The sequence below is a fragment of the Leucoraja erinacea genome, chromosome 28 (assembly GCF_028641065.1).
Source record: "Leucoraja erinacea ecotype New England chromosome 28, Leri_hhj_1, whole genome shotgun sequence".
Lineage (NCBI taxonomy): Eukaryota > Metazoa > Chordata > Chondrichthyes > Rajiformes > Rajidae > Leucoraja > Leucoraja erinaceus.
Window position 1 is genome coordinate 30497103 of NC_073404.1, and position 13546 is coordinate 30510648.

A 13546-nucleotide genomic window follows, 5' to 3' on the forward strand; every position below is an offset into this window, starting at 1 on the left:
TACATTGCACACCTTTGGTTAATTCTATGTGAAAACTATAACTGGTTATTGCAAGTACTGTACTTATAACCATATAACCATACAACAATTACAGCACGGAAACAGGCCATCTCGGCCCTTCTAGTCCGTACCGAACACGTATTCTCCCCTAGTCCCATCTACCTGCACTAAGACCATAACCCTCCATTCCTTCCCCGTCCATATAACTATCCAATTTATTTTTAAATGATAAAATCGAACCTGCCTCCACCACCTTCACTGGAAGCTCATTCCACACAGCTACCACTCTCTGAGTAAAGACGTTCCCCCTCATGTTACCCCTAAACTTCTGTCCCTTAATTCTCAAGTCATGTCCTCTTGTTTGAATCTTCCCTACTCTCAGTGGGAAAAGCTTATCCACGTCAACTCTGTCTATCCCTCTCGTCATTTTAAAGACCTCTATCAAGTCCCCCCTTAACCTTCTGCACTCCAGAGAATAAAGACCCAACTTGTTCAACCTTTCTCTGTAACTTAGTTGCTGAAACCCAGGCAACATTCTAGTAAATCTCCTCTGTACTCTCTCTCTATTTTGTTGACATCCTTCCTATAAAATTAGGCAACCAAAATTGTACACCGTACTCCAGAATTAGCCTCACCAATGCCTTGTACAATTTTAACATGACATCCCGACTTCTATACTCAATGCTCTGATTTATAAAGGCCAGCACACCAAAAGCTTTCTTTACCACCCTATCTATATGAGATTCCACCTTCAGGGAACAGTTATTCCTAGATCCATCTGTTCAACTGCATTCCTCAATTCACTACCATTTACCATGTACGTCCTATCCACAAGATGTAGCACCTCACATTTATCAGCATTATACTTATAAAATAAAACTTGTTGCATCCACGCTATTTATTTTCTGGGTCCTCATATGACAATATCCTTCCTCGAAATCTTTCGAAACTGAGAACCTCACTAAAGGTTGGAATGATCAGTCAGGTATTTAATTAAACACCACACTAGGTGAACAAGTCTCTGGTGTGTTTCTTCAATAACTGCTGGGAACACGAGAGATTTAAAAATAGGATGAATACGCCAGATGTAAGAATCTTATCACTTTCTATGTTCTAACCATCATCAGGATTCGAGGAAAGGGTATTTCAAGCTTTTTGCTGCCCAGACCATCACACAAACCAACCTCCCTTGACTGAACATTGAGGCCGCCGCCGCCACCGGCCCAGACCCACGACGCCATCACCGCCATGAGGAGCAGCACCAACAACTCGCCGCCTTCCCCGCCCAAACCCGGACCCGGACCCGGACCCGGAACCCGCTGCGGCCGTCGTCGTCCCTTCACCGCCTCCCCGGGGCCACGACCACAACCGCCGCCGCCGTCCACTCCACTCACTCCCGCCGTCGTCGTCTCTCCCGCCGGCCGCTCGCGCCCTCTCCCGCCGTCGTCTCCCGCCGCCACCCGCTGACCCGGACTCCAGTGTGTGGGCCTCCACCAGTGGGCCGCAGCCGTCGCTTTACCCGTGACCCAGGCTCAGCACGGGTGGTCTGACTGGTGCTGAGGCCTACTGCTTCCACCTTCCCCCTTCCCCCCCCTTCCCCTCCCCCTTCCCACTTCCCCCTTCCTCCCTCCTCCTCCCCCTTCCCCCTTCCCCCCTTCCCCCTTCCCCCCCCCTTCCCCCCTCCTTTCCCCCCTTCCCCCTTCCCCCTTCCCCTTCCCCCTTCCCCCTTCCCCCTTCCTCCTTCCCCCTTCCCCCTTCCTCCTTCCTCCTTCCCCCCTTCCTCCTTCCCCCTCCTCCTCCTTCCTCCCTTCCCCCCTCCCCACTTCCCCCCTCCTCCTTCCCCCTTCCTCCTTCCCCCCTTCCTCCTTCCCCCCTTCCTCCCTCCTTCCCCCCCTCCTCCCCCTCCCCCTTCCCCCTTCCCTCCTTCCTCCTTCCCCCCTTCCCCCCCTTCCCACAGGGAACCTCAGTGGGGTTTACACTGGTTCTTCCTGTTCCCCTTTTAACCAGGGCGGGTCCCAGCTACTTCCCCACCCACACTTGGTTTCTTGGTGCTCCAAAATATTCCAAATGGAATTTAAACTGGAGGTGGTGAAGGGAGGGCTTAAGCCAGAAAGGGTTATTGGGAAGAAAGACACAATAGTCGTCATGCCCCCCCCCCCCCCCCCACACATATGCCTCGACCTCTACTTCTACTCACCTGCCTTCCTCCGTCCCTTGTCATGTCTTCACCATCCCCTCTGACCTCTCCCCTTTCCGATACCGAACGGTCGGTCCCCAGCAGAGGCCTCACCTTCGTTCCCCTCCGGCCCCACTTCATCGAGTTCTGGGTCCTCCACGACGTAGAGCTCTTCTTCCGTCGCCTCCACATCTGTGCCTTTTTCTATGGGAAGGAGTCTTCGCCACCCAGTGATGACCCCCTTCTCCCGTCTCCACTCTTGGGACTCCCCCGGATGGCCCTCTACCTTCTGTAGACTTTTTCATTTCCAACTGCCAGCGGGACATCAGCCGCCTCCACTTTTCCACTCCCCTGACTTGCTCTAACCTCTCCTGCCCGGAACGTACAGCCCTCCGCTCACTTTGCAGCAACCCCGACTTGATAATCAAACCCGCCGACAAGGGAGGTGGCGCGGTAGTCTGGCACACTGACCTCTACTGGACTGAGGCCAGGTGACAACTCTCAGACACCTCCTCCGACTTATCCTTGGACCATGACCCCACAGACAAGCATCAGACCTTAATATAACACACCATTTCAGATTTCATTACTTCTGTCTCTCTCCCCTCGAAAGCCTCCGACCTTTTTGTTCCCCAGCCCTGCATGGCCCGATTTTATCTTCTCTCCAAAATCCACAAATAGAACTGTCCTGGCAGACCCATTTTTTTTCTTGCTAATGTTACACCGAATTAATTTCCACATACCTCGACTCCACCCCATCCCCCCAGTCCAATCCCTCCCTACCTATGTCCAAGACACATCTAACGCTCTTCGTCTCTTCAAAAACTTCAGTTTTCCAAGGCCCCCACTCCCTCATCTTTAGGCGTAGCTATGGGCACTCGCATGGGCCCCAGCTATGACTGCCTCTTTGTAGGGTACGTCGAAGAATCACTGTTTCAGGCGTACACTGGCCCTATCCCTGACCTCTACCTCCGCTACATTGACAGCTGCATCGGTGCTGCCTACTGCACCCATGCAGAACTCACTGACTTCATCAACTTCACGACTAATTTCCATCCTGCACTCAAATTCACCTGGACCATCTCCTGCATCTCCCTACCTTTTCTGGATCTCACCGTCTCCATCACAGGAGACAGACTATTGACCGATATCTACTACAAACCTACTGACTCCCATAGCTATCTAGATGACACTTCTTCCCATCCTGCATCCTGTAAAGACTCTATCCCATACTCATAATTCCTGTCTACGCTACATCTGCGCCCAGGATGAGGTTTTCCATACTAGATTGGAGATGTTATTCTTTAGGAAAACGGGGATTCCCCTATTCCATTATAGATGAGGCTCTCATTAGTCTCCTCGATAAATCGCAACTCCGCTCTCACTCCCACTTCCCCAAGGACAGAGTCCCCGTTGTCCTCACCTTCCACCCCATCAGCCATCGCATACAGCATATAATCCTCCAGCACCAGCACGGTGGCGCCAGAGATCCGGGTTTGATCCTGACTATGGGTGGGTGCTGTCTGTAGAGTTTGTATGTTCACCCTGTGGCCGCTTAAGTTTTCTCCGGGTGCTCCAGTTTCCTCCCATATCCCAAAGATGTACAGGTTTGTAGGTTAATTGGCTTCTGTAAATTGTCCCTAGCGTGTGGGATAACGTTAGTGCACGGGGATCGCTGGTCGGCGCGCATTCAGTCGACGTAAGGGCCTATTTCCATATTGTATCTCCAAACTAAACTTAACTAAAATTCAAGTCCAACACATGCACTCATATTAATTCTTTTTAATTAGTTTTCTCTTTCCACCTTTACTAAATGTTCTTCATGGTCAGGCTTGTGTGCTTTTGATGCCATTCATTGCAACACTGGAAAAAAGACGCAAAGTGCTGGAGTAACTCAACGGGTTAGGCAGCATCTCTGGAGAACATGGATAGGCGACGTTTCAGGTCAGGACTCTTCTTCAGACTGATTCACGTTCATAAGTGATAAGAGTAGATTAAGGCCATTCTACGCCATTCACTCACGGCTGATCTATCCATCCTAACCGCATTCTCCTGCCTTATCCGCAATACCCCTGACATTCGTACTAATTAGAATCTATCTTAAAAATATCCATTGACTTGGCCTCCACGGCCTTCTGTGGCAATGAATTCCACACATGAAGGGTCCCAAACAGAAACACCGCCTATTCACGTTTTCCGGGGGAGGGTGCTGCCTGACCTGCTAAGTTACTCCAGCATGTTCCTTGTTTCTACACAGTTATGGTTATAATAGCGAGTGATTTTTGTGTGCTTTCCGACAAAAATCTACTGAAGGACCTCTGTAAAAACACAGCTTGTTCATGACCTAGAGGGTGACCTGAATTTGGGACTGGCACCAGAACATCCTGGTACTAACGAGGCGGTATGGTGGTGCAGTGGTAGAGTTGCTGCCTCACAGCGCCAGAAACCCCGGTTCGATTCTGACTACGGGTGCTATCGGTACGGAGTTTGCACGTTCTCCCCATGACCTGTGGGCTTTTTCCGGGTGCTCTGGTTTCCTCCCACACTCCAAAGACGTACAGTTTGTAGGTAAATTGACTGGTAAAATTGTACACATTTCCAATCAGGAAACTTCTTCAGAGGTAGGGGGGAGAGAAAACTGTTGTGGGTGGGTCAAAGCCCAGTGAGTGATACCGGTGAAGGGGTGGGGGTGGGTGGATAACATGGTCTTAACGGTGAGAGAGCGTCTCACAGAACTCCCGTCAGATAGAGGGGAACATTATGTTAGTTTTAATTTAGAGATATCTTTCCCTCGTAACCCCATTCTCCTGCGGGAAGTGCAGCGTAGGTTCACCAGGTTAATTCCCGGGATGGTGGGACTGACATATGATGAAAGAATGGATCGACTGGGCTTGTATTCACTGGAATTTAAATGGATGATAGGAGATCTTACAGCCACATATTACATTCTTAAGGGATTGGGCAAGCTAGATATAGAAAAAATGTTCCCCATGTTGGGGGAGTTCAAAACCAGGGATCACAGTTTAAGAATAAAGGGTAGGCTATATAGGACTGTGTGAGCAAAAACATTTTCACCCAGACAGTTGTGAATCTGTGGAATTATCTGCCACTAGAAGGCAGTGGAGGCCAATTCACTGGATATTTTCAAGAGAGTTAGATTTAGCTCTTGGGGCTACCAGAATCAAGGGATATGGGGAGAAAGCAGGAACGGGCTACTGATTCTGGATGATAAGCTATGATCGTATTGGATGGTGGTGCTGGCTCGAAGGGCCACATAGCCGACTCCTGCACCTATTTTCTATGTTTCTATAACTCCTGACACCCTTATGGGCCTGTGCCATTTAGGCGACTTTTTAGGCGACCACATGTTCGCGGGTGGTTGCCGGGGAGTCACCTTTATGGTGGTGAGTTCCCGCATTCTGGGAACTAGTCGCAGCCTCATTATGGTCGCCATGAATTTTTCAGGATGTTGAAAAATTAGCGGCAACTTGAATGAAGCCGCAATGGAGAGTAGCGAGAATTCTCGAGCTGTAGATGGGTCGCCAGGAGGTCGAAGGTTCTCGTAGGTTGTAGCCGGTGCTGACGTGAATTTCATTGGCTCACTGGGAGAAAAAAAACAGTAAGTGGTCGTTTTCAGAACCAAGGATAACTGGCCGGTAATATTAAATGTCTGCTGAGCTTCACAGCCGTGCATCTCTGGCTTCTTAAAAGCTATCTCCATTCCTTTGCCCCCCCTCCCCTTTTAAAGGACTTACCGTACACTGTGCTTTAGCTGTCTTTTTTCAGCGCCAACCTTCCTGTTCATCGCGGTGTGTGTCTGTTTCACCTTGGCTTTACACCATGTGAATTTAGACAGCTCTCACCCCGCTTGCCCTGTACCCCGCCTGCATAACGGGCTGGTGAAGGAAGCGATGTGTGTGTGTGTGTGTGTGTGTGTGTGTGTGTGTGTTCCACTCTGACAGTCGCCGTTCCAGTTGCCGGTTTTTCAGGCGACTGCCGGCAACTTGACAGTCGCCGGCAGTCTGCTGAAAAATCACCTAAGTGGGATAGGCCAATTACTAATCAAGAATCAAGAATCTGTTAATCTCTGCCTTAAATATTTCTTGCATAGCCCTGACCACCAAAGTCAAGGTCATGTGAATGTTGCAGCATGCATGATGTGACTGCAGAAACAATATGCATAAACCACATTGTATGCAATTCTGTAGCTCTTACTGCCCAGACAAGCAGACTTACTAAGATGAAATTATCATCTGAAATCCCTCGTATATAATCATAAGCAGAAGCCTACAAAGGAGGATAATAAAACACTTGAGATTAAATTTATAAATCTTTTTACAGATTGTCAATTCATTCAAGCAACTGTCAATTAGTACTGTTACTGGGTTTTAAATTGGACTCGGACAGCACTTTCTTGCCTTTACAGTCAATAGGTGGACAGGAAGAAACTGCAGACGCTGTTCCTCATGAGAGGAATAGATCAGGTAGATGCACAGAGTCTCTTGCCCAGAGTAGATGAATCGAGGACCAGAGGACATAGGTTTAAAGTGAAGGTGCGGCTCATTTCCCCTCATCCCCCAGCACTCCTCCCCCTCCTTATCATGTGTGGGAGGGGGGGAGGGGAGGAAAGGAGTGTGCCTGGTGGGGGGTGTGGGGGAATGGGAGGGGGGTGTAGGAAGGGGGAGGAATGCTGGGGGATGAGGGGAAATGAGTCATGCCTTCGCTTTAAACCTATGTATACTCTGGTCTTTTCCCCTTACTCGGGGGAATCAAGATCTAGAGGGCATAGGTTCAAGGTGAGAATGGAAAGATTTAATAGGAACCCGAGAGGCAACTTTTTCAAACAGGTATATAGAATGAGCTGTCAGAGGAAGCCATAGAGCCAGGTACTATCAGAACATTTAAAAGACATTTGGACAGGAAACGTTTAGAGGGATGTGGACCTACGTGCTTAGATAAAGCACCTTGATGGGCATGGAAGTGTTGAGCTGAAGGGCCTGTTTCTATGTTGTATGGCTCTATGACTAACTAGGAATTAGATTGTGTATAGCTCTTTTATCTGTGTGGAGATGATGAGCTGAATGGTTTGTGTGATATCCGCTTGTCTCATCTATCTCCTCTTCTCAAAGCATCTTCCCTTCATTTCATCTTGAATAAGTGCCAAGTTTTCACCAGCCTGCCTCGATAAATATAAAGAACCAGGGGCGGCACAGTGGCGCAGCGGTAGAGTTGCCGCCTCACAGCACCAGAGATCCTGACTACGGGTGCTGTCAGAAAGGGCTTTGTACATTCCCCCCGTGACCTGTGTGGGCTTTCTCCGAGTTCTTCAGTTTCCTCCCACACTCCAAAGACGTAAATTTGTAGGTTTATTGGCTTGGTATAAATGTAAATGGTCGCAAGTCTGTGTCGGATAGTGTTAATGTGTGGGGATCGCTGGACGGTGCGGACACGGTGGGCCGAAGGTACAACTTCCTCACTTACGTGGTGGAGAAAACGGGACTGGCGGTGGTTTACAGTGACATCCTGGGGAGGTGAGGAGGAAAAGGGGGTGGATTCAGGGAGAGGAGGGGGTAGGGAGGGAGAGGAGGGGGGGAGTGGGCGAAGTAGGGAGTGGGGGATAGAGGGAAAGGAGGGCAGTGGGGGAGGTGAGGCGGGAGAGTGGGGGGGGTGGGATAGGGGAAGATGAAGAGTGGGGGGGGATAGAGGGAGAGGAGGGGTGTAGGGAGGGGAGAAGGGTTATGGAGGGAAGGAGGGAGTGACTGAGGGTAGGGGAAATGAGAGAGAGGTGAGAGGGGAAGAGGAGGGGAAAGAAGAGGAAGGGTCATGATCAGGGGGAGGAGTTCTGCTGGATAAAGGGTAATGCAGGAGGATAGGGGTAGAAAGAGGGATGGCGAGGTAATGGAAATATTAAACGCAAAGTTATTAACTTTAACTTAACCTCTGTCATTAGTGCGGCCCCATCAGCCCAGCATGCGCAGTTGGGAGCTATGGGTCAGAGTTAAAATATTGCGTTGGGGGACCAGATCTCCCATGTGACAGGAACCCAACGGGTCCCACTTGGTCTAGCATATTACTAAAACTCTCATCTTGTTTCTATGTCTGGTTGTCCGGGCTGTGCTCCTGAAGTTGCACCAAAATGGTACTTGGATAGGACATGTTTTGAGGGATATGGACCCAACACAGGCAGATGGGACTAGTGTAGATGATTCATGTTAGCTGGCATGGGCAAGTTGGGCCAAAGGGCTTGTTTCCACGCTGTATCACTCTATGATTCTATGAGGATATTAATGTTATAATTAAACTAGTAATGCTGGACACAAAACACTGGGGTAACTCAGCAGGTCAGGGTCAGACCGAGTCTGAAGAAGGGTTCCAACCTGAAACATCACCTATTCCTCTCCAGAGATGCTGCCTGACCCGCTGAGGTAGTACAGCATTTGTCTCCTTTCCCAGGCGTATATTAGAATGCCTTGTAAAAATCATCAAATGTATTTCTTCCCTAATATTTAAAGCAGAAAACCCTACTTAATTTTGATGTGAATTGTTACATTGTAACAGCAAATTAATAATATGCAATATACAAAAAAACCCTCTTGTAATTCAGTAATAAATTGTTCATGTATAAATACAAAATTATTTTAGTTTTTAGATACCGAGTCCGCGCTGACCAACGATCACCCCATACACTAACAATAACCAACACACACTTGGGACAATTTACAATTTTTACGGAAGCCAATTAACCTACAGACCTGTAAGTCTTTGGAGTGTGGGAGGGAACTGAAGATCCCGGAGAAAACCCATGCAGGTCACGGGGAGAATGTGCAAACTCCGTACAGACAGCACCCTTAGTTATGTTTGAACCCAGGTTTCTGGCGCTGTGAGGCAGCAACTCTACCAGTGCTCCACTGTGCCGCCCAATTTCCTCAATTAAAATACACAAGCTACATAATAGAACATAGCAACAGTCACATGGTATTTGTTATCAGTAAAGAGAAGCAGTAAAGAGAAATTAGAATGTCTAACTCTTATTGAGTAATTTCAATACGTAATATGTCCCAGTACAATAAAAAGACAATTTAAACATATTTTGGAATTAAATACTAATATCTCTAAAGTTACAGTTAGAGGCGCTCTCTGGAGACAAGTGCTGTTACTCTGGGTTTGGTTCTTTGACCTTGTAATACCTCTTGCTGATTGGAACAGTTAGTCCAAGAAGTAAAGTACACCAATAATTGTTGATCAAATGGCATTCTAGTGGACCAAATCTATAGAGGATACGATTACACTGCTCTCAGGCGTTATGCTTTTCGAGATTTTCTGTAAAAACAATCAAAAACATGTTATTAGGTGATGTCATAGGAGCAGAATTAGGCCATTTGGCCCATCAAGTCTACTCCGCCATTCAATCATGCCTGATTTTATTTGGAGTTTTAGTAAGTCCTGTCCTTTGTCTGTTGGAGAATGGACTTTCTAATGTGGGGGGAAGGAGGTAATTATACTTCTAGGTCCCTACCTGGTCGGCGAGGCAGCTTTTTCTCCGGGCTGCCCCGTTAACCCGTCCTCGTGGCCTACCAGCGGGCGTGGGGCGCCGTTTCCTGGCAGGGACCGCCCAGCACCTCAGCTTCGGTGGCGGCACAGCGCTGGGGCGCTATCGCGGAGCGGAGTGGGCGATGCCTTGCCTGGGTCGCCGCGCTGGAGCTCCGGTGAGCTGTGACCGCCGAGTTCAACACCTTTGGGCTGCGGGTCTGCGGAGCAGAGCGGGCAGCGCCGACTCTAACATCGGGAGCATGGGTGCTCCAAACCGGCGCGGCCTTGTCGGCTTCGGAAGCCGCGGTCCCCAGTCAGGAAGCGGCCGTTCCAGGTGGCCCAGCCGCTGAGAGGACTCTCCCGACGCCGGGGCAACACCACCCGGTGAGAACGGCCAGGAACATCGGGCCTCCGTAGAGGCAATTGCGGTGGCCTCAATAGGCCTGACTTTGGGTGAACTCAGGATGGGGACTGGACATTGTGCCTTCCCCCACAGTGGTAACCATTGTGGGGGGATGATTTTTTGTCTGTAAGTAAACAGTGGACGCTGGCGCGCTTTAGCTGCCGCTGCTCTCTCTTCACATTGTGTTTTGATTTTTTTTTTGTCTTTGGATTGAATTCTGTTTTTAATTTGTGTTTCTGTGATGTCTTTATTATTTATTTTATTACGATTATATGTTTTATTATTCTTGTTAATCTCTGTAAGGTGTCCTTGAGATTTCTGAAAGGCGCCCAAAAATAAAATTTATTATTATTATTATTATTATTATCTATCTTCACCCTCGAAACCCCATTCTCCTGCCTTCTCCCTATAAACCCCTGATACCCGTACTAATCAACAATCTGTCAATCTCACCTTAAAACTACGTTATCCCACTTTCGCATCCACTCTCTACACGCTAGAGACAATTTAGAGGGCCAAATAACCTACAAAAACCTGCACGTCTTTGGGATGTGGGAGGAAACCGGAGCACATGGAGAAAACCCACGCAGATCACAGGGAGAACGTACAAACTCCACACAGTCAGGATCGAACTCAGGACACAAGCGCAGATGTTCTACCCACTGCACCAGTGTCGCGCTATGCTAATTAGTTTATTTTAGAGATACAGCACGGAACCTGGCCCAAACTCTGTACGGAGAGCACCCGTAGTCAGGATCGAACCCGGGTCTCTGGTGCTGTGAGGCACCAACTCTGCCCGCTGCGCCACCGAATGTTAAAATAGTTAGTTGACTGTTTGCCTCCTACCTCTCCAAGTGTTCCTGGTGTAATGATGATTTTATATATCATATAGATTGGAACCCAGATAACTGAGGACACGCCTATGAAATTGCCCAACACTTTAGTCCAGTGAGGGTAGGTGTAATTAAAGAGTTTATTTTCTATCGGAGTTGACAGCAAACTGATAATGATGAACTGTTGGGAAAAATAATAGGACAAGCGTCAATGAAAACAGAGGCACAAACACAAATCTAAACACATGCAACTCTTTAATTAGAAAGGAAAATAAGTAGTGCTACCAAGAAGTTTAATTTTTCTGATCAATTTTAACTTTGATGTTCCATTAAGCACTGACATCACAAGCGTTTGACAAAACAACAATAGTTTTGGCAAGAAATACCTGTATGTGCAGATGTGTTAAATGTTCATATTTGCTTTTTTATTGAGAGCTAATAGATCAGAACTAAAAGGGTTTAATATTGTCAGAGTTTAATAATTGAAAATTAATTCCACATCCCGAATGATTCTACTGGAAGCGATACATAGTTACATAACAACTGAGTTTAAGTTTAGTTTATTGTCACAGTGAAAAGCCTTTCTTGTGAGCTAACCAGACAGCGGAAAGACTACACCTGATTAATATCGAGCCACCCATGGTGCACAGATACAGGAAAAAGGGAATAAAGTGAATAATTTTAGTGCACGATAAAGTCCAATAAAGTCCGATCAAAGATAGTCTGAGGGTCTCCAATGAGTTGGATGGGAGGTCAGGACCCTCTCTGGTTGTGGTAGGATGGTTCTGATGCCTGATAACAGCCGGGAAGAAACTGTCCCTGAATCTGGAGGTGTGTGTTTTCACACCTCTGCACCTCTTACCTGATGGGAGAGGGGAGAAGAGGGAGTGACCAGGATTAGACTGGTAATTGATTATGCTGCTGGCCTTGCTGAGGCAGCATGAGGTGTAGATGGAGTCAATGGAAGGTTTGTTTGGTGTTGTTTTGTATTGTACATATTATTCTTTCAATAATTGATCACATTTATTTTTGTTTAAAAAACTAGAGCACGGAATGGACTTCTAAAATTGTTCCAAAACATGGTGCCTCTTCCATGTAGGTATGTTACAAAACTTACCTTCAGCGGCGCTGTAATTCTGCCACTGGTCGTGTGCGCAATTTTGGTGCGTTTGAGGGGGGGGGGGGGGGGGGGTTAAAGCGGGGGGGGGGTTTTTGCCCCAACCTGGTCCTGAATTATATTTGTTGGTTCAAGATTTTGCTAAAGAATCGTCCCTACAGCCATTCTGTGTGTTTTTTTTTTTTAATTCACCCGACAAGTTAATCGCTGGAATGATTTTAAAAGCAGCTTCTGAAGCCGTCACTGCCGACAACTGGGACGGATTTTATGGAGGACCAGGTAAAAGAAAGTAGTTTCTTTTTATGTATAAAAGTGTTTCTTAAGATGCATTTAATTCACATTTTAAGTTGCGAAACGGTGATTTGTTTCCCCCGAAGAACTGGCAATGTATTTGCTGCCGATATGGGGGTATAAATTCACCGCAATCTCAACGTTCTAAATGGTCCCATTCCAGAAAATCCCACTCACAAGCTGATTTAAACGGCCATTAATTTACAGGTATTAAACATTAAATTCCTTCCAATTGGCCTATAAACCCATGACAATGAGATTTAAAAAATTATGTTATATTCTGAATTCTTGTGTGAATGTTATTTGGACACTATTTAAAAATGTTAATCTATTCTTAAGAAATTGATAGATGTTTAGATCTAGTAATTGAATTTTGTAATTAGCTACAATTAGGTAACTAACTAATTATATGCTTTAATTTCAAGTCATCTAAATAAGATTGTTTCATATTTGTTTCAGAATGCTTCAATCTATAATAACTGAAAATTTATTTTAGTTCTCTTAAATGTTAAGAAAGTTATCAGCCTTTAAATGTTCTCGATCACAGCTTTTGTATTAAGTCAATGAAAAAGCAATAGGGAACAAGATGCCAATTTCCGAGTATGAAAATGGCCATAACATTTTTAATACTGAAGATATGAAAGTGAATTAGGTGTCAAATTAATCTTCTTTTTATGCTTTATCTGATGGGATAAATTAAAGACTTGATTTTTAAAATCTCAACATTGTGTAACATTGCTATTCCATGCGGGCAATAGTGGACTATTTCTGTAGTTTCCTAATCGGGATTTGTGTTTAGATATGGCAATACTCTACTGGACTGTTTGTAAGAAAATAATTTCACTGTGTGTTTGCCCTTTGCACGTGCGACAATAACACACCATTGGAACAATGAAATGTTTACTTGCTGCAGCTTAACAGATCTATGGTTGAACAAATAAATATATAATATTAACTAATACAATGAATTATTAATAAATTGTATCATTTATTAATATTTGCAATACCAGCATTGAAGCAATTACCACATTCATAACCAGCTGCCGCCATTTATTGCCAAACAGCTTTTGCCAGAAGACTTGCCCCTCACATCTGCTTCAAACTTTGCCCCGCTCACCTCAAACTATGCCTTCAAGTGTTTGATTTATCCATCCTGGGTAAAAAGGGTTCTGACTGTCTACCTTATCTATGCCACT

At 46.5% G+C, this 13546-nt stretch overlaps 1 protein-coding gene across 4 annotated transcripts in view; it reads right to left on the reverse strand.

Annotated features, from left to right (window-relative positions):
• Nucleotides 1–4822: 4822 nt before the first annotated feature.
• LOC129710868 (sodium-dependent serotonin transporter-like) overlaps nucleotides 4823–13546 on the reverse strand; it is a 63713-nt gene continuing 54989 nt past the window's right edge. For 3 of the 4 annotated variants that reach the window (XM_055658156.1, XM_055658157.1, XM_055658155.1), the window contains 2 exons: nucleotides 10956–11123; nucleotides 9203–9496 (listed from right to left, as the gene is read on the reverse strand). In XM_055658156.1, coding sequence (XP_055514131.1) covers nucleotides 9431–9496; nucleotides 10956–11123 — 234 coding nt within the window. In that variant the 3' untranslated portion in view covers nucleotides 9203–9430. Of the gene's footprint in view, nucleotides 6464–9202; nucleotides 9497–10955; nucleotides 11124–13546 lie in introns of those variants that run through there. The other variant, XR_008725741.1, reaches the window with a different exon arrangement.